Source organism: Chrysochloris asiatica, unplaced genomic scaffold, assembly GCF_000296735.1.
Source record: "Chrysochloris asiatica unplaced genomic scaffold, ChrAsi1.0 scaffold00345, whole genome shotgun sequence".
NCBI lineage: Eukaryota > Metazoa > Chordata > Mammalia > Afrosoricida > Chrysochloridae > Chrysochloris > Chrysochloris asiatica.
This window is the reverse complement of record NW_006408863.1, coordinates 2,319,218-2,342,411: the sequence shown is the minus strand read 5'-3', so window position 1 is coordinate 2,342,411 and position 23,194 is coordinate 2,319,218. Positions and strand designations below refer to the sequence as shown.

Sequence of the window (23,194 nt, the reverse complement as noted above, 5' to 3'; positions counted from 1 at the left end):
TCATGTAATACAGGAAAGTAATTTCCCTCGTAAACAAATACTAAGGAGCTCTGGAGCTCTGGTAGCATAGTGGTTATGAATCGGGCTGTGAACCGCAAGGTCAGCAGTTCGAAACTACCAGCAGTTCCGCAGGAGAAAGATGAGGCTTTCTGCTCCTGTAAAGATGTACAGCCTTAGAAACCCTGTACAGGGTCGCTATGAGTCGGAACCGACTGCACGGCACATAGCCACCACCACCGAACAAACATTGGATTGAATTTTGCAAGATGAATATAATCAGAAGACATGGGAAAGATAAACAGATTTGGTGTCACTGCAATGATCTTACCACTTGTTCTTTAGCAGGACTTTGGATCCCAGCTTGTACCATTAAGTCATTTACATTCTTCTGTAAATCCTCAATACGATTCCCCATTTCTTCCAGTATAATGATAAGGATTATGAACCAGTAGAACTCACTTGGTACAGAGCCCTAAACTGTCCCTGTCCATGCTCCTGCTGACCCTAACAAAAACAAACTCCAGGCCAGAAAAGATGATGTAAACAAATTGTAGTTTTTAAATGGAAGAAATCAAAGATGCCTGTGCAAATTGATAACTTCCTCTGAGGGCTTTGTTTTGTTTTTTTCTTGTGCATATTTAGGCTTTGGAGTCCTGATGTGGTGCTGTGGGTTAATGCACTGGATGGCAAAGTAGGTTTGAACTACAAGGTTGGCAGTTCAAGCTCACCAGTTGCTCCTTGGAAACCCTATACAGGGTTGTTATGGGTCGGAATCGACTCAACGGCACGTAACAAGAACGTATTTAGGCTTTCACCTTGAGAGTTCAATGTGAGGACGTGTTAGTGCTGTAACGCTGGACACAACGTAAGGGATGTGAGATAGGGTAAGTTTTAGCCAAATTCTAATGACGATCTAACTATAATCAGGAGCTCTGGTAGCGTAGTGGTTAGGAATCGAGCTGCAAACCATAAGGTCAGCAGTTTGAAACTACCAGCTGTTGCTGGAGAAAGATGAGGCTTTCTGCTCCCATAAAGATTTACAGCCTCAGAAAGCCTGTACAGGGTCGCTATGAGTCGGAACTGACTTCACGGCACAGAACCACCATGTAACTATAATGGAAATTATTTTTTAAACCAACTTTGCTATTGTTTAAATTGATTACACTTCAGAATCTTTCCACACTATGGGGCCACATCTGCAGTATCAGAAGTTGCAAATAAATGGCTTATATGCAAATATACCGATTTTCAAGAAAAACAATGAGGACTGTTTTGTTTTGTGTTTTTCATTTATATGAATGACCCCTTATTACTTGATTCTCAGAGGTCCATTTTGAATGTTTTGAACATAAGCTGCATCCCACAATTGATGTACAGTTTTAATGTCATGGGTTTGCTTATTTTTTGGTAAATATCTAGGTAGTAAAATCTTTGTCATTTCAACTATCTTTATATGTACATTTCAGTGATATTAAATATGTTCAATTAACCATTTCCAAACTTTTTCATTCCCCTTAGAAGTTCAATGTCTCCTAACAGTGTGTCACACACAGTTTTAAGGAAACTTTTAGTGGTATAGAATTAACTCAGATTGGATGTTTATGTTGTATCTGGATTTGCTCAAACTGTAAACATTCTATTCTAATTCTGTTTGATTTCAAGTCTCTAAGACAAACGTGAGTTGCTAAAGGTAAAACAGTGGTCGGGGAGACGCATAGCTAGTATTCTTTGTTGGGGATCTTCACTTTTATATTTATAGATTTCTAACTATTATTAGAAAATATGGCGAAGATTAGAGTTCAGGGACTCCTAGTGTGGCACTGTGGGATCAGCACTGGACTGCGAACCACAAGGTCGGCAGTTCAAACCCACCCGCTGCTCCGTGAAAACCCTATGCAGAGTCACTTCTCAACAACAGCATTATAAGGCAGATCTCCCAGATTTAGGACATTTGGAAAAGCTCCATTTGGTGGGGTTGTATGTTGGTTTGCTTGCATTTTACACTTGCCATCCAGATGTCTTCTATTGTTTGCCAAAAAGAAGTCAGGCTCAGGTGAGTGGAGATGCCAAATCCAAATGCAGGTATGAATACTGCGAAGTCCTAAGGAAGCAACTGTCCACTAGATAGCAGACAGCAAAGGGTACTCTAACTTCATTCAACAGCTAAAACATCACAGTATTAGCTACAAGCAAAGGATATTTCTGAAGTTTAATGTTGTAGTCAGGGCTTGAAAATGTTCTTGAAGTTCTTGAAATAAATTTTCTGCCTGGAAAAAAACAAATAAAAAACAATCATGAAAGGACAGATACTGTATGAGACTACTGGTGAATTGGGCTGGCAAACCTCAAGGCCAGCAGTTCGAAACTACCAGCCAGCCATTCCATGAGAGAAAGATGAGGCTTTCTGCTCCCGTAACGATTTACATCCTAGGAAACTCTGTACAGGGTCACTATGTGTGGGATTTGACTCCACGGCACATAACCACCACCACCACCACCGATGTGGCGCAGTGGGTAATGCGTCAGACTGCAAAGCTGTTTGAACTGCAAGGTGGGTGGTTCAAACTCATCAGCTGCAATGCTATACAGCGTAGCTATGGGTCGGAATCGACTCGATGGCACTTAACAACAACAACCTGTTATAAAAAGTTAAGAAAGGGTTTTCTTGATAAAAGAAACATTACCAGAGATGGGAGGGAAGGGGAAATTATTCACTCCGTAGAGAGGGTGTTGTTGTCCGACCCATAGCGACCCTAGGGTGTCCAAGGAGCAGCTGATGAGCTTGAACTGCCCATCTTGCGGTTCAAATCGACTTTGCAGCCCAGCTTATTAACCCTCAGCTCTACATCAGGTTAGGGGTAGAGGGTGGACACACGTTAACTTGGGGAAAACAATATACACGAGGGAGGACGGCGCAGGTAAGACGAAGGTAGTGGAAGACACGGAGACGTGCGAGAGTTCAGGTGAGCAGAGGTGAATGCTCTTGACTGACGGTACAATCGGTGTAACGACGCCAAGTGGAGCATTTGTTGGATGTGGGGCTGCTGCTCGGTTCTGGAAACCTTCATTCAATTCACAATAAGAAAGGTTTAAAAATACGAATCCTACAATTGACTGTTGATGTAGGACATTTTACAAGCCATGTAACAGACACATAATATAAGGCGAACTGAATCTTGATGATCCGTACACGAATAAACAAGCCCGACACTGCTTCACACAATACGACGTCTCTGCTAAAACGAAACTCCGCCCGGAGCTAATAGGAGAAAAGCCTTCAGTCACCTGGGGAGCTAGACCCTAGGAGGTGTCTCCTCGGCTACACTTGTAGACATTGGTTGGGGAGCTTGCTGAGTCACCCCGAAACCCCTGGGTCGTCCTTTTGGTCCAGTCTCCCCGGGGCAGAACGCCCAGTGCACCCCCTGTCCCCACCCCTTGCTCATCATCAACAGGGAGGCAAGCTGTTGGGTGAAAGGGATTCTCGGCCCTTCAGGGGGATGGGGCCCCAAATCTGTTCCCTCCGAGCCCCGTCCTTCCGCCCCCCTCCCGCAGTGGTGCGTCTGGGCGGAACCTGGGTCTGTCCCAGCAATGAACAGAGGGGACGTGAGCGCGCCCGCGCCAGGTGACCCTCAGGCCGCACTCCCTAGATCCGTTTTGAGGGGCGGTCGCACGCGGGGGCGGGGCAAGGACTGGGATAGGGGGAATCGGGTAAGAGGGGTCTCCACTCACTGCGTCCCAGAGCAGCCTCGCTGCGGGGTCCAGCGCCCGCGTGTCCATGGCGTCCCGGAGTTACTACGAGCGCCAAAGAGGCAGGCGGCCGGGACTAGGAAAGCCAATGTCTCCCGAATGGAATATTCATGAGGGCTCAAAAGGCTCCAGGCAATGACGTTGGAAACGTGCCCAGCAATTAAAAACTATAAATGAATTCCTGGGCTGGAGCAAGGCCACCCACACTCCGGAGACCCGTCCGAGGGGCCCTCCGCTAGATCCCTAAACCTAGGAGGGTGCTAGAGTGCACACACCCTGGGGAGCGGGGTACCTGCGGCACACTGGGTGGGGGAGAGGACAGGTGTACCTACAGGTTTACTGAAAGGAGGATGTATGGATGACGGCGAAAGGGGGCGGAGGTTGTGGGTAATGTGGCACACAGGGGGAGACAGGAGGTGGGGCAGAGGAACGTAACTGGTGTACCAGGCGCCTGCCTTCCGCCTCCGCCTTGGTCTTGGTCTTGTGATGGGCTGGGATCCTGCGAGGGGAAGGACCCAGGCTGCCCATCCGGTTCTGCAAGTCATCTTGGAGTCCTTCATTACCTGTGGACCATCAGCTGCTTGGTTTGCTTTTCCTTAGATCAGAGATGGAGCCTGCTCCCACACCAACTGGTTAGTTGGGGTTGGCTTCACATAATGAAGAAATCGAAGCCTCCTTTGCTGTTTGTCTACCCAAGCAACCCACACAGGTCCAGATGTGCGTCTGTTCTCAGCGTGCCATGACTGGCCAGTCCCAGATTCTGTCCGTCTCTGGCTCTCTGCCATTGTTGTGGGTGTCACCTTTGAAATTCAGAATGGTCATACTTTGAAACCAGTTTCCCACACATCCCTAACACTGGCCTCCTTGGAGATCTTACACAACTTCTCACCTGCTGTTCTCTTTATGGCCAGCACTTCGGTTTCCTGTAAGTTGTAGTTGTGGCTTATTCTTCATGGGCAACAGCCAAGGGCCCTGCTGTGGCCCTAGTGAATCTCTCTGGGGTGCCCCAGGACCCTCAGCCAACCAGCTCAGGACAACATGGAGGCTGGTTGTCTGAATGTGTGGTTACCCAAACACCATGAGTGCTGCGGAGATGCATTTTGAAACCCCCAAAATGTCACTTGACATTCACTAGGATGGCTATGGTAAAAAAAAGGACAGCAAGAAGTATTGTGGGGGATTTGCAGAAATGGAAGCCTCACACATTACTGCTGCAGCCACTTTGGCAAACAGTCTGGGAGTTCTTTAGAAAGTAAAACACAGATTCACCATCTGGTCAAGCAGTTCCACTCCTAGGTATATACTGGAGAATTGAAAACATGTCCGCACAAAAACGTGTACACAACTGTTCATAGTATTATTCACAATAAGCAAAGAGTGGGAAAAGCCCACAGGTGAGTGGATAAACCCAATGTGGTCCAGTCACACGATGGAGTAATACTGAACCATCATACAAAGGAATCAAGTTCTGATGCTACAATGGGCATGAACCTTGAAACCAAGTTACAGCACCCTCAATCGGCCAATCTAAACAGACATTAAACGGATGGTGTGTATTTAGGGAAAAGGACGAGTGACTGCCGATGAATATGGGTTTCTTTGAGGGGAGGATTGTTCAAAAATGAGAAAATAGTGATGATTGCACAGCCCTGTGAGTATGTGTACTAAAAACCATGGACTTGCACATCAAAATGGATGGGTTTCTCTGACATGTTAATTATGATGAATGATAAATGCATGGCCAACTTTTAGCATCTGTCTCTTTCCACCACCTCCAGCTCTGAGAGGGGCAGGGATGGGCCCCGGAGTGTGAACCATGGTGAAAGGAAAGGTTCAGCGAGGGCAGGGTGGGCAGGGTGGGTCATCTGGGCTCTTTGAAGAGGATGTGCTGGCAGCGATCTCCCAGAGGGGCCTGCAGGGGGTCCATCTTCTCTCTGAGGAGGCAGCACGGTGGTCTGCTGAGAAGAGAAAGGGGGAGGGAGGGGTGTCAGAACCGGAGTCAGAAGTGTAGTGCTCTCTCCGCCTATGCAAAGACATCTCAGCCCAAGGGCAGGGTCAAGATAGTGTGGGCAGAAAGGGCCAGAAGGGCCCCTATATCCCCTCCCCCACCCTCCCCATAGTCACATGGTGACAGAGGAGTGGAGCCGGGTGTCCTTCATTGGCCTCTTTTGAGGATGACATGGATGCTCGGTCCTGGGACTCTGAAGAAGCACACACACACACACACACACACATCTGGGTGTCTACCTGAGGTCTGAGGGATCTGGGCAGGGTGCTGTACCCAAGGCCTGGAGTTTATGAGTGAGGGATGGTTCATCTTACAAAGTAGGACTTGAAATTCTCTGGTATAAAAATACATCTTCCCAGCCTCAAACCCCAAGGACTAGGAGAGTCTCGTGTCTCTTCCCCTCCCCTTGGTATTTTTTTAACACATATTTTACTTTTCTCAGCTGAATTCGCTGGCCCAATGGAACTACTTAGAAACTTACTAACCTTGAGCACTGAATCTCCTCTGGAGAGACAGGCAGGGCCTGTGACCGACGGGTAGGGAAGGCAGGGTGGACAAGTAGGGGTGGAGTAGGGGTGTTCACCTGCACTGAGTCAGGAACCAGGTTCTTGTCCCACCTGACTGGTGTGAAATTGCTGGAACTAGCTTCAGGAAATAAATATCCTTTACTGAAGCCAACTGAACTTGCTTCTGAAAGACAGTCCTTGTTTTCATTGTATAGGACACAAGTTTAACACAAACTAAAGTAGACCTTGTAAGGTTTGGTCAATATTTACATAGTTGACCTACAGGAAAAATACAAAACAATAAGGGCAGTCTGACTGTTAACAAGAACAAGCAAGTTGCTTGCCCAGGAGACATCAAGGCAAGTGGTCAGGTCCTCTCAGTGCAATTCCTCTTCCAAGACTAAGACGCAATGGAAATACACGCTCTAATTGGCGACCATGCACATCACCCATAAGGGGAAGTGACTGAAGAACATCAATGAAGCGGTGAGCTAAGCCCTGCATCGTTCAGCAGACTACTGTGAACCCGGGTGGAGCCCTGGTCGGCCAGCAGTGAGGCAAGACTTGGGGACTCATGGGCTCAGAGTCAATGACACAGCCACAAAGGACTAGAGTGGAGAGTGAAGCAGCCAGCTTATAAGAAGAGGGCGGACAGACGCAAGAACACCCACACTTGCAGATGATACCCACTTGACCTGGCTTCAATGACTAGATGAACAGAGCTCAACACGAAGAAGAAAGAAGAGGGAAAAGGAGTCATCTGATACAATTTGATAAACTTGACTTACACCTATAAATACAGTAGCTCAAAAGAGGAAACTAATCCCTGCTGCAAGAATTATTCCCACCCCCTCCACACAAAGAGTAGACAGAGATGGGCAACTTAGACATTGGCTACCCAAAATGGGGGGGAGGGATACAAAGGTAAGAAGTGACTGGCTTACAAGCTTTCAAGAGGGAACCTAGATCCAGAGGGCATGGGGGAAGGTAGAGTCTCCAGTGAGTAGTATCCAACCTGTCTAGGAAAGGCTGATGAAATGAAATGCAGATGGGTCTCTTGTGATGCAAGGGTGAATAATTGTTATCAGGACTGATTGTTAGGGTCGGAAATGTAAAGGTAGACATTTTATAGCAAGGAGGGGAGTGATTAACTTTCCAGTCTAGGAGCGGAGGGCCCTGGGACCATCAATGGAGAAGGACAGAGAGTGGGACCCTACCCAGAGAAGCAGTGAGACCTGAGATGGAGGCAGAGAAGATGACGTGAAAAGATGAAGTGGCTGAGGACTTGAGATCCAGAGAGGGAAAGGGACTGTGTGCTGAGGACCGTGGGGGCGGGCAAGCTTGCAGGGTATACCCTTTGGTTGGGTGATAATGTATGGACGGGATGGTAACTATGGCCATGAAATGATGTATGATAGAATGACTGTAAAACTAATGTTCTCCCATGTAAACTATCACACAATACACAAATAAAACATTTAAAAAAGATATATTTAGATAGTTGCCTTTTATGTAACTTTAGGGAAAATTTTTATTTCAGAAGACTTTTCTGGAGTTTCCTCTTTCACTCAATGCTGGTGATTAACACTAAGAATGAAATTATAAGGGACCTAGACCACGTGAAGCACAACCTCACGACCCTGAGACCTTTAGAACTAGATGGTGCCTGGCCATCACCACCGACCATTCTGTGTGGCGTCACAGTGGAAGGTTCTGGACAGAAGGGAGAAAACTGTGCAAACAAATCTAAAATCATAATGAAGACCAGGCTTACCGATTGGCTAGAGACTGGTAGAACCTCTTGAAGGTCCTTAGTCACCCTTCAAGTCTGGAACTAACGCATCCATGGCTCAACTTTCAGCCAAATACCTGACAGGCCTAAAAAGTGACCAATGTATGAAATCCTCTGAACAAGATCAAAGCGGCAGCCTTTGCCCAAGAATAGGAGAGCAGGAGGAAGGGAAACAGTAAACACAGGGAGGGAACGGGAGAGTGCAGTTACATGTGAGGGTTGCAATCAAGGTCACAAAACAAAACATGTCTGAATTGTTGGATGGAAAGCCACTTTGCTCGGTGAATTTTCAGCTAAATCACACACACACGTTGTTGTTAAGCGTTGTTGAGTCGTTTCTGACTAATAACGATCCTATATAGGGTTTCCAAGAAATTGCTGTTGGGATTGAACCGTTGACCTTGTGATTCAAACTGACCTTATGGTCCAGCACTTATTCTACAGCGACACACCAGGACTCCAAGTGTTTAGAACAGTTCTTTGTTGTTGTTATTGTTAGGTGCTTTCAAGTTGGTTCAGACTTGTAGGGACCCTGTAAGGGTTTTCGAGGAGTGGGTTTGAACTTCTGGTGGTTTTGAATAGCTGATCTTGTGGTTAGCAGTCCAATGCTTATCCCACAGTGTCACACCAGGACTCACATGCACAAAACTACACAGCACCAAACTTAATTCATATTCTACTTACCTAAACCCACAATTCTATTAATGGAATGGTCTCAATTCTTACATTAAAAAAAGTTGGGATCAATCCTGTGTACTCTTTCATTACCAACTGGAGACCAGCTCAAACTGTCAAAGGGGCCCCAGATTTACAGGAAGATCAGAACCAGAGGGTAGGAGTAAGGAGTTCATGAATGCGGAGACTGTAATCAGCAGACAACCCTAAATGTTAGCTCTTGGCTCGATGTGGTTTTTCATAGAATGACTCTGCCTTCCCATGTAGGAGGTGTGTTTGGCTGAGGATGAAGGTAGAATGCGAGTTTTCCTCACTTGATGCCACCAAGTAACCCTGAAGTCATAGCAAAGAGGGAACTGGCCAGGATGAACTACCCTTGAAGAATGTCAGAGTGTTAGAAAGCTGTAGAAATTAGACAGGCAGGGGAAGAACATAGAGTCTGAATAAGACGAGAGACCCATATTTATGTCATCAGAGACACAGACACACCAAACAGAAGCTAAGAGATGCAATTAGTCCAAAGGACCAATGGGCGGCAAGAACCACTACGTCCACTACTTTCAAAGCAGAACTAGATGGAGCCCTCTGCTACCCACAGACACTGCTCTGACTGGAGTTGCAATAGGAGGTCCTGGACAGAGAAGAAAAAATGTAGAGCAGTATTCAAAATCATCCAAAAGAGCAGACTTACTGGTCTGATAAAGACTGTGCTCCTTAGACACCCTTCAAGCCCAGAGCTGAACCTTGTAGCCAAACAGTAGATGTATCAGTAAAGTAAATAATTATACCCGTGAGGGACATAGTCCTCCAAATGACCAACCACAGGACATCAAAACAGCAGCATTTGACCAAAACAAAAATTAGAAGGCAGGAAGGGACAGAAAAGAAGGGCATGTGGAAACAGAATCCAGGGAGGAAGGGGAAAGCGCTTTTACACTGAAGAGATGAAACCAATGTCACACAAAAAATGTGTATGAATCGTTGAATAGGAAAATAATACGCTCTGTACACTTTCACCCAAACCCCAATAAGTAAATAAATAAAAACAGAAGCATAAAACAAAACTTCAGTAAAACGGAAGCTTTGGTGGGCATAACCAAGTGTGAGGTCAAGTTCCACCGTGCCACACACAGGTCAGTGGAAGCCCTCTGACCAAGAAAGGGACACCTGCTGCCCAGAATCGGCCACCTGCCATCTGTGCTCCTGGATCGACTTCATTTCAGAACTAGTCTTTCCACTTGTGTGTGTTTGAAGATTCTCACTAAAAAATCCTCTAAGAAAAAAGACCTCTTGGGGGTGGGGGTGGGGGTGTTATAGAATTGGGTATACAGATTTAGGTAGAGGTTTTTTTTGTTTTTGTTTTTTGCTTCTTTTTATTACTCTAAAATAGTTGTAATATTTTCATAATTTTAAATTTCTTTCTTAAATGCAAGTAATACAGTATTTGTTGTTAAGTGCCATCGAGTTGGTTCCAACTCATATTGACTCCGTACAGGGTTTCCAAGGAGTTTGAGCTGCTGACCTTATGGTTAGCAGTCCAGTGCTTATCCTCTAACTTCACACCAGGACTTCACAATCTGACACAATGACCTTTGAGTCATGAGGACCTCCTAAGATGAGTAGATGCCAAGCCCTGGGGAATGTTGAAAAGCACTTCGGGGCTGGGCCGCACGTTAGCAGCTTTGAAAGTCCCCTGGGATTTCAGTGTTGACCAACTGGTTTAAGGATTGAGGAATGACAGAAACAAAGGGAAACTTGTCGGTTTGTCATCCTGTGTGTTGCTAGGATGCTAACAGTTGTGCCGCTGGTATATCAAAACCAGCAGGGTCACCCATGGTGGGCAGGTTTCAGGTGGACAGGAAATAAAGCAAGCCTGCTGGTATGTTTCCCAAAACTAACCACAGACGACATTATGAATCACAGTGGAGTAGTGTTCCACACGGTGCTGGGCGATGAGGCTGGTGAGCTGGAAGACATTACACAATGGCCACAACAATGAACTCAAACAGGCCAGTAATTAGGAAGACGTTTGGCACCATGAGTCACGGCCCAGCCAACAGCAATGAACAAGGCAGCAACTATTTGCTCTACTTTTGATTACTTCTTTAAAGTGTTCAAGAGCAAAGATGTCAGTTTGAAGACTAAAATGCACCTAACCCAAGCCATGGTATTTTCAATAACCTCATGTATATGTGAAAGTTGGAGAATGACTAAGGAAGACCATAGAAGAATTGATGCATTTGAGTTATGGTGTTGGAGGAGAGTATTAAAATTACTATGGACTGTCAGAAGAATAAACAAATCTGTGTTAAAAGAAGTACAGTCCGAATGTTCCTTAGAAACCAGATGGCCAGACCTTGTCTCTCATACATTGGCCATGGTGGTGGTGGTGGTGCTGCCGAGTCGGTTCTGACTCAGAGACCCTATGAACAACAAACGGAACACTGCCTGGCCACAATGGTTACATTTGAGTCCATTACTGCTGTCTCTACGCCAGTCCATCTCGTTGGGGGTCTTCCTCTTTTTCACTGGCCCTCCACTTTACCAAGCATGATGTCCTTCTCCTCCAGGGACTGGTCTCTCATGGCCAAACCATAAGAGATGACGTCTCTCCATCCTGGTTTCTAAGGAGCACTGTGGCTTTTCTTTTTCTGAGACAGATTTGTTCATTTTTCTGGCAGTCCATGATGCTTTCATTTTCATATGTTGTTGTTAAGTGCGGTTGGCTCGGTTCCGACTCATAGCAACCCTGTATAGAGTTTCCGAGGAGCAGCTGGTGAGCTTGTATGTTTTGGGTCAGATGTATTTTAGCGACGTCTTTGTTCTTGAACATCTTAAGAGGTCTTGAGCAGCAGATTTGTTATTGTATTAACAATACTTCGTTTGATTTAGTGGTTGCTGTTTCCATGGGTGTTGATTATGGATCCAAGCTGAATGAAGCCTTTGATAACTTTGATCTTTTCTCCATTGATCATGATGTTATTTATTGGTCCAGTTGTGAGGATTTTTGTTTTCTTTACAGTGAATTGTGCAGTCCATACTGAAAGCTGCAATCTTTGATCTTCATTAATGTCTTAAGTCCTCTTTGCTTCCAGTAAGCAAGGTTGTACCAACTGCCTATTGCAGGTTCTTAATGAGTCTTCCTCCAATCCTTCTTCATAGAACCCAGCGTCTAGGATTATTTGCTCAGTATACAGATTGAATAAGTTTGGTGAAAGGATACAATTCTGGCGCACACCTTCCCTGACTTAAAGCCGTTCAGTGTCCCCTTTGGTTTTGTTCCAATGACTGCCTCCTGCCTCTTATTTTCCCTCCTGCATAGTTTATCAAAATAAAAACAAGGACACGACAGGATTTAAAATACTTGAACAGATGTGGATAAAAATACAAATGACATGAAAGCACCTTACTTATTGTTTAGAAAGTTGCTCCCTTTATAGCCCCACAGCAGGGAAGCCAAATCGAAGAGGCACCTTCTGGGGCCTGAGGGCTGGAGTTGCTGCATCAGCACAGCTAATGTCCTCACACTTTTCCTTAGGTGGGGTTCTCATATTGTAACCTGAAAGTCTCCAGCTGCATCTGCTGACTCTGCCTGATGATGCTGCAGGAAGACATTATAACTAGCCAGGAACTGACCCCCTTACCCCCCCTGACAACGTCTGCCATTTAAATACTATCGTGTCTTCCACTGGTATGCAAACTCCTCAAGAGGGAGATTTGCCTCTGCTTGCTTAAAAGTATATTCCAAGTAGCCAGAACATCGTTGTAGTAGGTGGTCAGAAATGAAGAATTGAATGAGGATGTCATATAGATGGAACACACACTGGGCATCCTTGAGAATTGGAACAGAAATTGGTAGGAATGACATGGGCCTTTGGCACTGACACCATCACTCATCATGGAGAAAGGAAGAGGCTTAGTGATTTATAGTGAAGTAGTGTTACAATAAAATGTGCAAAGATCTGGAATCAGAAAACCAAAAAGGAAGAACACGCTCAGCGTTTCTCAAACTGGGGGAACTGAAGAAAAAAATTCAAGCCTCGACTTTCGTTATTGAAAGATTCTCTGGGCAAATTATTGAAAGATGCAGAAAGCATCAAGAAAAGATGGAAGGAATACACAGAGTCACTGTATCAAAAGGAAATGGTTTATGTTCAACCGTTTCAAGAGGTAGCATATGATCAAGAGCCAATGATACTGAGGGAGGAAGTCCAAGGTGCAGTGAAGGAATTGGCAAAGAACAAGGCACCAGGAATTGATGGAATCAAAATTGAAATCTTTCAAGAAAGTGAGGTGGCACAGGAGGCACTCACTCATCTCTGCCAAGAAATTTGGAAGACAACTATCTGGCCGACTGATTGGAAGAGATCTGTATTTGTGCCCATTCCAAAGAGAGGTGACCCAATGGAATGTGGAAATCATCAGATAGTATCTTTGATATTCCATGAGAGTAAAGTTTTACTAAAGGTAATACAGAAATGGCTGCAAGCATACAGAGAACTTCTAGAGGTTCAATCTGGATTCAGAAGAGATCTTGGAACTAGGGATATCATTGCTAATGTCTGATGGATCTTGGCAGAAAGCAGAGAATATCAGAAAGATGTTTACCTGTGCTTTATTGACTACGCAAAGGCTTTCGATTGTGTGGATCATGACAAGCCATGAATAACATTGTGAAGTATGGTTATACTGGAGCACTTAATTGTGCTCATGAGGAAGCTGTACCTGGACCAAGAGATAGTTGTTCAAACAGAATATGGGAACACTGAATGTTTTAAAATTAAGAAAGGTGTGCAACAGGGTTGCATTATTTCACCATACTTATTCAACCTGTATGTATGTAATCCGAGAAACTGGGTTCTATGAAGAAAAACGTGGCATCAGGATTGGAAGAAGACTCATTAATAACCTGTGATATGCAGATGATACAACCTTGCTTGCTGAAAGTGAAGAGTTCTTAAAATATTTACTGATGAAGATCAAAGCCCACAGCCTTTGGTATGGACTGCATCTCAATGTAAAGAAAACAAAAATCCTCACCACTGGACCAATAAACAACATTCTTAACAATGGAGAAAGGATTGAAGTTGTCAAGGACTTCATTCTTCTTGGATCAACTATCAACACTCATGGAAGCAGCAATCAAGAAATCAAATGACATATCGCATTAGGCAAATCTTCTGCACAGACCTTTTTAAAGTGTTGAAGAGCAAAGATGGCAGCTTGCTCTTTGGAGGACTAAGGTGTCCCTGGAATTTTCAATACCCTCATATGCATGTGAAAGTTGAACAATGAATAAAGAAGACTGTAGAAGAGTTGATGCATTTATTTGAGATATGGTGTTGTAGAAAAATACTTACAGTCCCATGGACTACCAGAAGAACAAACAAATCTGTGCTGGAAGAAGGACAGCCAGAATGCTTCTCGGAAGGCAGGATGGACGGATTTGTCTCTCATACTTTGTACATATTATCAGGAGGGACCAGTCACTGGAGAAGGATATCATGTTTGGTAAGGCGGAGGGTTGGAGAAAAAGAGGAAGACCCCCAACGAGATGGATTGGCCCAGTGGCAGTGGCAAGGAGCTCTAGTGTAGCAAGCCTGTGAGTTTGGCCCAGGACCGGGCAGTGTTTCATTTTGCTGTGCACCTAATAACAATGACTAATTAATAGGAGTCTTGGTGTGGCGCTGTAGAATAAGCACTGGACTACAAGGTCAGTGGTTCAAACCAACAAGCTACTCCTCGGAAACCTTATATAGGGTTGCTATGAGTCAGAACCCGCTGGAAGGCACTTCACAATCAGTGGCTAATGACCATGAGCATGTCTTTATATGTTTGTTGGCCGCTGGAATGTCCTCCTTGGTGAAGTATCTGTTCATGTCCTCTGCCCCTTTTAAAATTAGATTATCTGTCTTCTTCTTGTTGAGGTGTTGAGTGTTCTATACATTTTAGAGTAGCCCTTTGTTTGATATGTCATTGCCAAACATTTCCCCCTGGTTTGTGAGCTATGTGTTTACTCTTTTGGGGAAAATCCTTTGATAAACGTAAGTGTCTAATTTTTAAGAAGTCCTAGTTATCTATTTTGTTTTCTGTTTGTGCATTTTGTTACGTTTGATAGTATATTTATGCCATGTATCAGAGCCCCTAATTTGTCCCTATTTTTTCATTGATATTTATAGTTCTCGGCTGTGGTGCCTTGAATTAACTTGATATGGCCTTTCTATTCAGTGTATTAATTCCCACCAAGTGATTGTGTGGTGGTGTGCTGTGGAGTCAGTTCTGATTCATAGCGACCTTATGTAGGATTTCTGAGGCTGTAAATCTTTACAGGAGCAGAAAACCTCATCTTTCTCCCTTAGAATGGCTGATAGTTTCAAACTGCTGACCTTGAGGTTAGCAGCCCGACTCATAACCACTATACTACCCGAGTTCCTTAAGTGATTGGGTGGGACCATGCAAATAAGGTATACAGGACTCTAAGGCTGGGGTTAGTTTTGCCTGAAGCAGGAATGAACAATCCCAGGACCATTAAGAAGGAAGAGCATGAGGGGAGCCTGAGATCTTTACCTAGAAAAGTGACAATTGCTGAGGTGAGGGCACGGAGAAACAGGGCAGCTTTGGGCTCTAGGCCCACAGACTGAGTAGAGCTTAGTGCCAGCAGGCAGAAGACTGGCTTAGAGAATGTGCCCTTTGGGCATTCACAGACTGGCTCCAAGAGCAGGGCAGAGACCAAGGGACCACATGGCCAAGAGACAAAGACAAGAGTGAAACATCCCTGCAGTGAGGCAGACAAAAGACATTCCTTGAGAACTGCTGAGTTTTTCAGATCCTGAATTGTACACGCTTCACTTCCCTAATAATCCCCATAATCATAAGTGTTGTTATGAGTTCTGTGTGGCCACTGCAATGGACTGTCAAATCCAGATGTGAAGCAGAGTGCTGTGGGAGGGATGATTGGGGTCAGAACAGGGTGAAAGCATGTCTGACTTTCGCTTTATTTGGAATTACCTTTGGACTGGTTTTGAGTTTGATTCTCTTTCCCTCTGAACCCCAGGAAGTCAGATATGACCCACATATGGTTTTTGCATAGGTTTTACATTTAGGTCTTTAACCCACCTTGAGTTCATTTTTGTATATGGTGTAAGATATGGGTCTTGTTTTAGTCTTCTACAAATGGATTTCCAGTTTTGCCAGTAACAATTGTTAAATAGACTCTCTCGTCTTTATTTAATGTATTTTGGCCCATTGTTGAAGATCAGCTGGCTGTAGATAGACTAATTCACTTCTGGGTTTTTAATTCTGTCCCGTTGATCTCTGTGTCTTTCATCGTAATAGTACACAGGCTGTTTTGACCACTGTGCCTGTGTAGTAGGGTTTGAGATTGGAAAGTTAGAGGCCTTCTACTTTGTTCTTCTTTTTTAGTAGGCTTGGCTTATCTGGGATCTCTTTCCTTTTCATGTAAAGTTAGTGACTAGTTTTTCTATCCCTTAAAAGAATATTGGAATTTGGATTGGGACTGTATTATATCTATAGATGGCTTTGAGTAGTGCTGACATTTTCACAAGGTTAACTCTTCCTATCCACGAACATGGTATAGTCTTCCATTTCTGTAAGTCTCTTGGCATCTTGTAGTAGTGTTTTGCAGTTTTCTTTGTGTAGTCTTTTCTCTGGTTAGATTTATTCCTAAGCATTTCATCTTTTGGGTGGCTGTTGTGAATGATATGTTCCTGATTTCCTTTTCAGAGCTCTCTTTATTGATGTAAAGGAATCCAATTCATTTTGTTTCTTGGTCTTATATCCTGCCATTGTGCTGAATCTTTCAATTAGCCCCAATAATTTTCTTTCCTGAGCCGTTGTCATTTTCTAACTATAGGATCCTATTACCTGCGAATAGAATTTTACTTCTTCTTTGCCAATTTGGATGCCTTTAATTTTTGTCTTACATCTCTGGTTCAAGTTTCCTGCACAATATTGAATAGGAATAGTGATAAAATGAATCCTTGTGTGGTTCCTGTTTGCATGAGTAATGATTTCAATTTCTGACCATTGAGAGTGACATTGGCTATTGGTTTTGTGTACATACACTTAATTATGTTGAGGAATTTCCCTTTACTCCTATTGTGTTGGGTGCTATTATCAGGAACGGGTGTCATAAGACTTCTCTGCATCTGTTGATATGCTCATGCAATTTCCCCCCTTTGTTTCATTTATGTGGTGGATTAATTGTTTTTTTGAATTTTGAACCATCTTTGCTTACCTAATATGAATCCTACTTGGTCACGATGATTTTTGTTTTTAATGTTGTTGGGTTCTATTGGCTAGGATTTTGTTGAGAATTTTTGCATCTATGTTCATTAGGGACATTGGTCTAAAATTTTGCATTTTAGTGATGTCTTAGCCTGATTTTGGTATCAGGGTTATGCTTGCTTCATAAAATGAATTCAGGGGTTTTCCATAATTTTCTATAATCTGGACTAGTTTGAGCAGAGTAAGTGTCAACTCCTATCTGAATGTTTGGTCGAATTCACCAGTAAAGCCATTTGTAAAGCCATTTGGGCCTAGACTTTTTTAAGATAGTGGGTTTTTTTTTTTAGTGATTTGATCAATTTCTTCTTGTTAAAGTCTTCTTCAAATTTTCTACTTCAGTTGCAGTAGGTAGGTTGTGTATTTCTCTAGAAATATTTCCATTTCTTCTAGATTAAAAAAATTGTAGTATTGTTATTATCCTTTTTAGTTCCGTGTCTCTATTGTGATGCCACTGATATTATATTTTTGGGTGTTATATGAATCTTCTCTATCTTTCCTTTTTTAAGGCTTGTGACTGGTTTTTCATCAGTCCTTTCAAAGAACTGATTCTTTCTATTTCCTTCTGTTTTCTATTTCATTAATTTCTGCTCTAAGCTTTATGATTACTTTTATTCTAGTGTCTTAATTAAGGAGCTCTGGTAGCGTAGTGGTTACCGATCGGGCTGCGAACTGCAAGGTCAGCAGTTTGAAACTACCAGTTGTTTTGTGGGAGAAAGACGAGGTGTTCAGCTCCCATAAAGATTTACAGCCTCAGAAACCCTGTACAGGGTCGCTGCGTCGGAACCGATTCCACAGCACACAGCCACCACCACCAGTGTCTTAATTTGTTCTTATTCTAATTGTTGGAGATGTTGGATTCTTTCTTCTTTTTGGATGTGTGCATTTATTGATATAAATTGCCCTCTGAGCACTGTTTTTGCTGTGTTCCAAAGGTTTTGCCATGTTGTGTTTTCATTGTTTGATTCATGGAATTTTATTTGTTTTTATTTTTCTATTACCCACTTTAAGAAGGGTATTACTCTATTTCTATGTATTTGATTTGCCCCCCCTTGATTTTCCTATTGTTGAGTTCTAACTTTATAATGTTGTGATATGAGAAGATGCTTTGTAGAGATGTTTTCAAATGTATTGAGATTTGCTTTGTGGCCTAACATATGGTCTATTTCGGAGGATATTCAATGTGCACTTGAAAAGAATGTATATTGTACTGTTGTTGGGTTCAGTGCTCTGTACATGTCAAGTTGGTTGATTGTGCTGTTTCGTTCTTCTGTGTCTTTGTTGAATTCCATTCTAGTTCTGTCTTTTATTGAAAATAGTGTATGAAAATCTCCTATTCTTGTGGATTTCTGGTGTGGCACTGTAGGATCGGCACTGAACTGTGAACCACAAGGTCAGCAGTTCAAACCCACCAGCTGCTCCTCAGAAACCCTATGCAGGGTTGCTGTGAGTCAGAATGGACTCTATGGCACTTAACAAACAACTAGTATTGTGGAGTTGTTTATTTCTTTCTTCAGTTCTGTTAGAGTTTGATTTATGTATCTTGAGGCCTTTCACTGAGAGCATAGATATTTTTTTCTGTAAAGTCTATTTCATCAGACATTAAAATTGCCACACCTGCTCATTTTTGATTGCCATTAGCTTGATATATTTTTTGTCAAGTTTTGTCTTTGTATGTAAGGTGTGTCTCTGGTAGACAGCATATTGAAGGATCCTGTTTCTTATCCATTCTGCTATTTTCTATCTCTTGACTGGTGCATTTAATCCATTTACATTCAGTGTAATTATCAGTAGATAGGAATTGATTGCTATCACTTTGTTGTGTACTTTTGGTGCTGATGGTTTCTTTGTTCCACAAAATGTTCTGTGCTGAGTTCATTTTGTTTGTGGGTTCTCTTCTTTTTCATTTCTGTAGTGTGATGTTTACTAAATCTTTCTAATTGTCCTCTTTTTAAATTTTCATGTGAAGGTGTCTTAATATTCTTTGAGGTTACCCTAAAATTTATTAAGTTTTCCCTGTTTAAAATTTTATCTTAAAATTTACTTGACTTCCTTGCCATTTGTGAGTTCTGTATCTACACTAGTCCCTCTTTTTGCTTCATAGCTGATTTCATTATAAATTGATATCTCTGGTTCCATATTTTCAGTCTCATAGGTTTTACCAATTCTATTATTTGGATTGAGTTCTGTGTGGTGTTGTCATGTATGTTAATCTCAGATTGTGTGCTATTGTTGATTCTCAATCCAAAGAACATATTTTAGTATTTTTTTGTAATGTTGGTCTGGTTATTGCAAAAATTCCTTTGAATTCTTTTTACTTGTAAAGAAAGAAGGAAAAGAAAGAATAAACAAACAAAGAAGAAGAAAGAATTATATAAGATCATGAAACAACAAAAGGAATAAAACAAAACAACAAAACCAGTGTACCTGATGGCCCCAGAGAGGAGAAAACTCTGGAGCTTCTGCCAACCAAGGAGCTCACATGGAAGGTGCAGGATGTGGCTGCAGAGTTCTTGGCCCTAAGATAGAGTTCCTTTCGGCCTAGGTGTTGTCTATGTTCAGGGCACTGAATCCTGAAGTAGTTTGTGGAGGCCCTTAGGAAGCTGGTTTCAGTGTGAGGACCAGAGGATACTTGGGGGTGATGTTTTGCCAGATGAATGGTTTGATGGGACCGAAGGTTCTGTAGATCTGGAGCTCAACCCGCCGGAATACAGGCACCATGGCAGCACAGCCGGTACTCGCCTCATACTGGTACAGTTTACAACCGCAGAACTCCCAGCTCTAGGAAAGCAGAGTCTGAGTTGGGGTGTCCAGGGGTTGGGGCCGGTCACACCTCTGGTCACCACCGGGCTGCCTTCTGCTGCCAAAGCTGTGCACACACGTTCAAGACGCCTGCACCGTGGTTGGTAATCCCACCATTCAGCAACCTCCCCTGCTCAGTGTCTCCTCTCAGTAACTGTCCAATCCACATCTTTAACTTTCCTCGGACGCTCAGGATTCCAGAATGATCATCTGTGTTTCATTTGGTCTCCCGTACCTTTGTTGTAGAGGGTCTGGGTAGTGTATTTTCCTAGTCACCATCTTGCTGGAAGTCCTCATGTTGCTTGAAGATTCAAGTACAGTTAAATCCTTGACAACTTCAATTTTTTTTTCTTCCATTTATTATGATGTTATTTACTGATCTAGTTGTGAGGTAAGGATTTTAATTTTCTTTATCGTGAGGTGTCATCCATATTGAAGACTGTAATCTTCATCAGTAAGTGCTTCAAGACCTCTTCACTTTTCAGCGACCAAGGTTGTGTCATCGGTAAATCGCATAGCTGAGGCCATAAATCTTTATGGGAACAGAAAGCTTCATCTTTCTCCTTCCAAACAGTTGGTGGATTTGAACCGCAGACCATGTGGCCAGAAGCCCAGTGCTTAACCCATTACATCACTAGGGTTTACGACACACATTTTGGGGGACATAATTCAGTCCATAACAGCAACCTACAGAATGGGACAAATTTTTACAAATATCTGCTAAGTGTCCACTATGCAGAATAGACAAACAGGTCCTATGACAAACAACCCAATTTAAGAATGGACAAAGGACCTGAGTAGACATTTCTCTAAATACGATTTATAATTGGTCCAAAGACACATGCAAATATGCTCTCGGGATTTTGGAGTTTTCACGTTCTCTCAGTTTTTTTGAAGATGGAGTTTGCATTTCTGTTTATCATTCACTTTGCTTTTGAGTGGTTTCCAAGAGAAGCAGGGGAAATACCGGTCCTGATCCTACGGTGCATCTGAACTTGCTCAGGGCCTGCAGCTCCTTCCCAACCACTTCTTGTCTTTCCTGTTTCTGTGACTTTCTTCCATGATGTTGTCTTTTACTTTCATGGTTTTGTCATTAATTGGAAGTAGTGACAGTGTCCATACCAACCTCTTTTTGGGCACCATCGGAGTCACACCACTGGCTACATCACAGTCTTATTCTAAAAAGGTTGAACTACTGTTTAAGGGCTCGAAGGCAGCGTAGCTGTGTTCAAAGGAGCTGAGCAATAAAGATGTCACCCTTGACCTTGAAAGACCGCAGGGCTCTGTCTTAGTCTGCTAGGGACTGAAGAGGACCTGGGAGAATTTCTGCTCAACTGTCACAACCATCTCAAGGTCAAATCCAAGTTCACTTAGACAGCTGTGGATTGCTGGACTGAGGTTCACTGGCCAGAGTGACCTTCAGTTTCTAGCCAGGGGCCTCAGCTCAGGGCAGCTTCTTCACCTGAGCGGGCCAACGGGAAGAGTCAGTGGTGCATGGCAGCCACACAGCAGCCAGAGTCTTTTGTGACTAAGTGCCCTCATTTTTATAGTTCTCTATTTGTTGAAAGCCCTCAGTAGGCTCAGCTCAGTTGCCCTGGTGATGCAGTGGTTGAGCATTCGGCTGTTAACCAAAAGGTAATCAGTTTGAAACCAGCAGCTGCTCTCAGGGGAAAGATGTGGCATTCCAGTTCTGTAAAGTTTATGGCCTTGGGGCAGCTCTCCTCTGTCCTCTGCAGTTGCTAGAAGCTGGAATCAGCTGCAAACAATAACAAGTTGGCTATTACATAAGAGTGCAAGTCCGTGGACCCTTTCCAGAGGCAGCCTCTCTCCATCTTCACTAATGCTGGGCTTGTCTGTCAGCCTTTGTAAATGTAATCACTGCTACGTGCTGTAGCTAACGGTGCACTAGTGAATACGAAATGCCTGGCTCCTGGTTTGTGACCTTTCCCTGTTTCCAGGGTGCAAATACGTCCACCATGGCCAACTTCAAGCTGCTCCCAAGCCAGCCAGACAGGGAACCTAGGGTGCCTCTTAGAAAGAGTCCTTAGGAAAGCAATGACTGTCTCAAGGACAGGGGTGTCTTTGCTTAGCCACTGTGTCACCAGCCCATGGACCAGTGCCTGGGACATACACAGTGGGCACTCAGTAAATGTTCATTGAGTGGAATTTTCAGCAGTGGATATTTCTAGGAACTAGAGTCCTGGTGTGGTGCAGTAGGATAAGCACTCGACCTCAAGGTCACTTTGAATCACAATGTTGGTGGTTCAAACTCACCAGTCATTCCTTGGAAACCCTATAAAAGGTCGCTTTGAGTTGGAACCAACTCGATGGCACCTAACAACAACAACAACAATAGTCCTGGTGTGGCACCGCAGGATAAGCACTGGACTGCAAGGTCTGTTTGAACTGCAAGGTTGGCGGTTCAAACTCAACAGTTGCTACTCAGAAACCCTATACAGCGTTGTTATGAGTTGGACACAACTCAAAGGCACTTTAACAGCAGGCGCAGTTTCCCCACTTCCAGGACCTGTGATGGGCCCAACTGAGGCCTTCATGTGGTCCAACCCCAATATCTGCTACTTGACCTCCTCTCCAAGTATGAGACTGGGAGCCCAGGGGACCTCTTGGAAGGTGAAAGTATTAATCACAAGACCTTGCCCATGTTACATTGTGTTTACTATGAACAGGTCACTCATAAGAGTTCTGGTTTATGGTTTACTTCCTTGTGAGATGTTCTACAAGCTACCACATTTTACCCACCTAGCATGACTTTTCCCTGGGGGTCGAGAACACCAGCCCCTGAGAGAGGCTAGAACCATAGTTTTGAAGAACTACACATGTGCAACACCCTAGAATAAGCTTTGATGACTACCAGAGACCCTGTTGAGTCCTGGTGTGGTGCTATAAGATAAGCACTAGACCACAAAGTCAGTTTGAATTGCAAGGTCGGAGGTTCACACTCACCAGTCGCTTCTCAGAAACTCTCTACAGAGTTGCTATGAGTTGGAACCGACTTGACGACACTTAACAACAGCAACAACCAGAGACCTTTACAATGGAATCCAACTTGAAGAAGTGCTGCCCGTGCACCCTGCTAGCATGGCCCTCCTAAAGGGCCACTTCCCAGATATCCCTGCCTATCTGTATGAATAAACATGATGACCTTTCCCCACTTAAAACTTTTTTAAAGTCTTTGTTTGTGGGAGATGGGGATTAAATGTTGCATTATAGTAAATCTTTGCTCATATGGAAATACTGCCTCGCCTGACTATTTGTAATAACTAGAAGGCAAAGTAGGGTGGAGGTGGGATTAGTACTCCCGGTAACAAAGAATTTGGGAAACTGTTTCTGGCCACACAG

The 23,194-nt window shown here is 43.6% G+C and overlaps 1 protein-coding gene across 1 annotated transcript; it reads right to left on the bottom strand.

Annotated features, from left to right (window-relative positions):
- Window positions 1-310: 310 nt before the first annotated feature.
- On the bottom strand, window positions 311-3,777 carry HSBP1L1 (heat shock factor binding protein 1-like 1). Its single transcript, XM_006875898.1, has 3 exons — window positions 3,730-3,777; window positions 2,201-2,267; window positions 311-423 (listed from the first exon to the last, which is right to left on the bottom strand). The coding sequence occupies exons 1-3, from the start codon at window positions 3,775-3,777 to the stop codon at window positions 311-313; spliced, it is 228 nt and encodes a 75-aa protein (XP_006875960.1).
- Window positions 3,778-23,194: the final 19,417 nt, after the last annotated feature.

Coding starts and splice junctions, on each gene's coding strand:
- HSBP1L1 (XM_006875898.1), bottom strand. CDS start 3,777: ATGGACACGCGGGCGCTGGACCCCGCAGCGAGGCTGCTCTGGGACGCA. Junction 2,268..3,729: donor CGAGGCTGCTCTGGGACGCA/GTGAGTGGAGAC, acceptor GTTTTTTTCCAG/GCAGAAAATTTATTTCAAGA. Junction 424..2,200: donor TACAACATTAAACTTCAGAA/ATATCCTTTGCT, acceptor TTATCATTATAC/TGGAAGAAATGGGGAATCGT.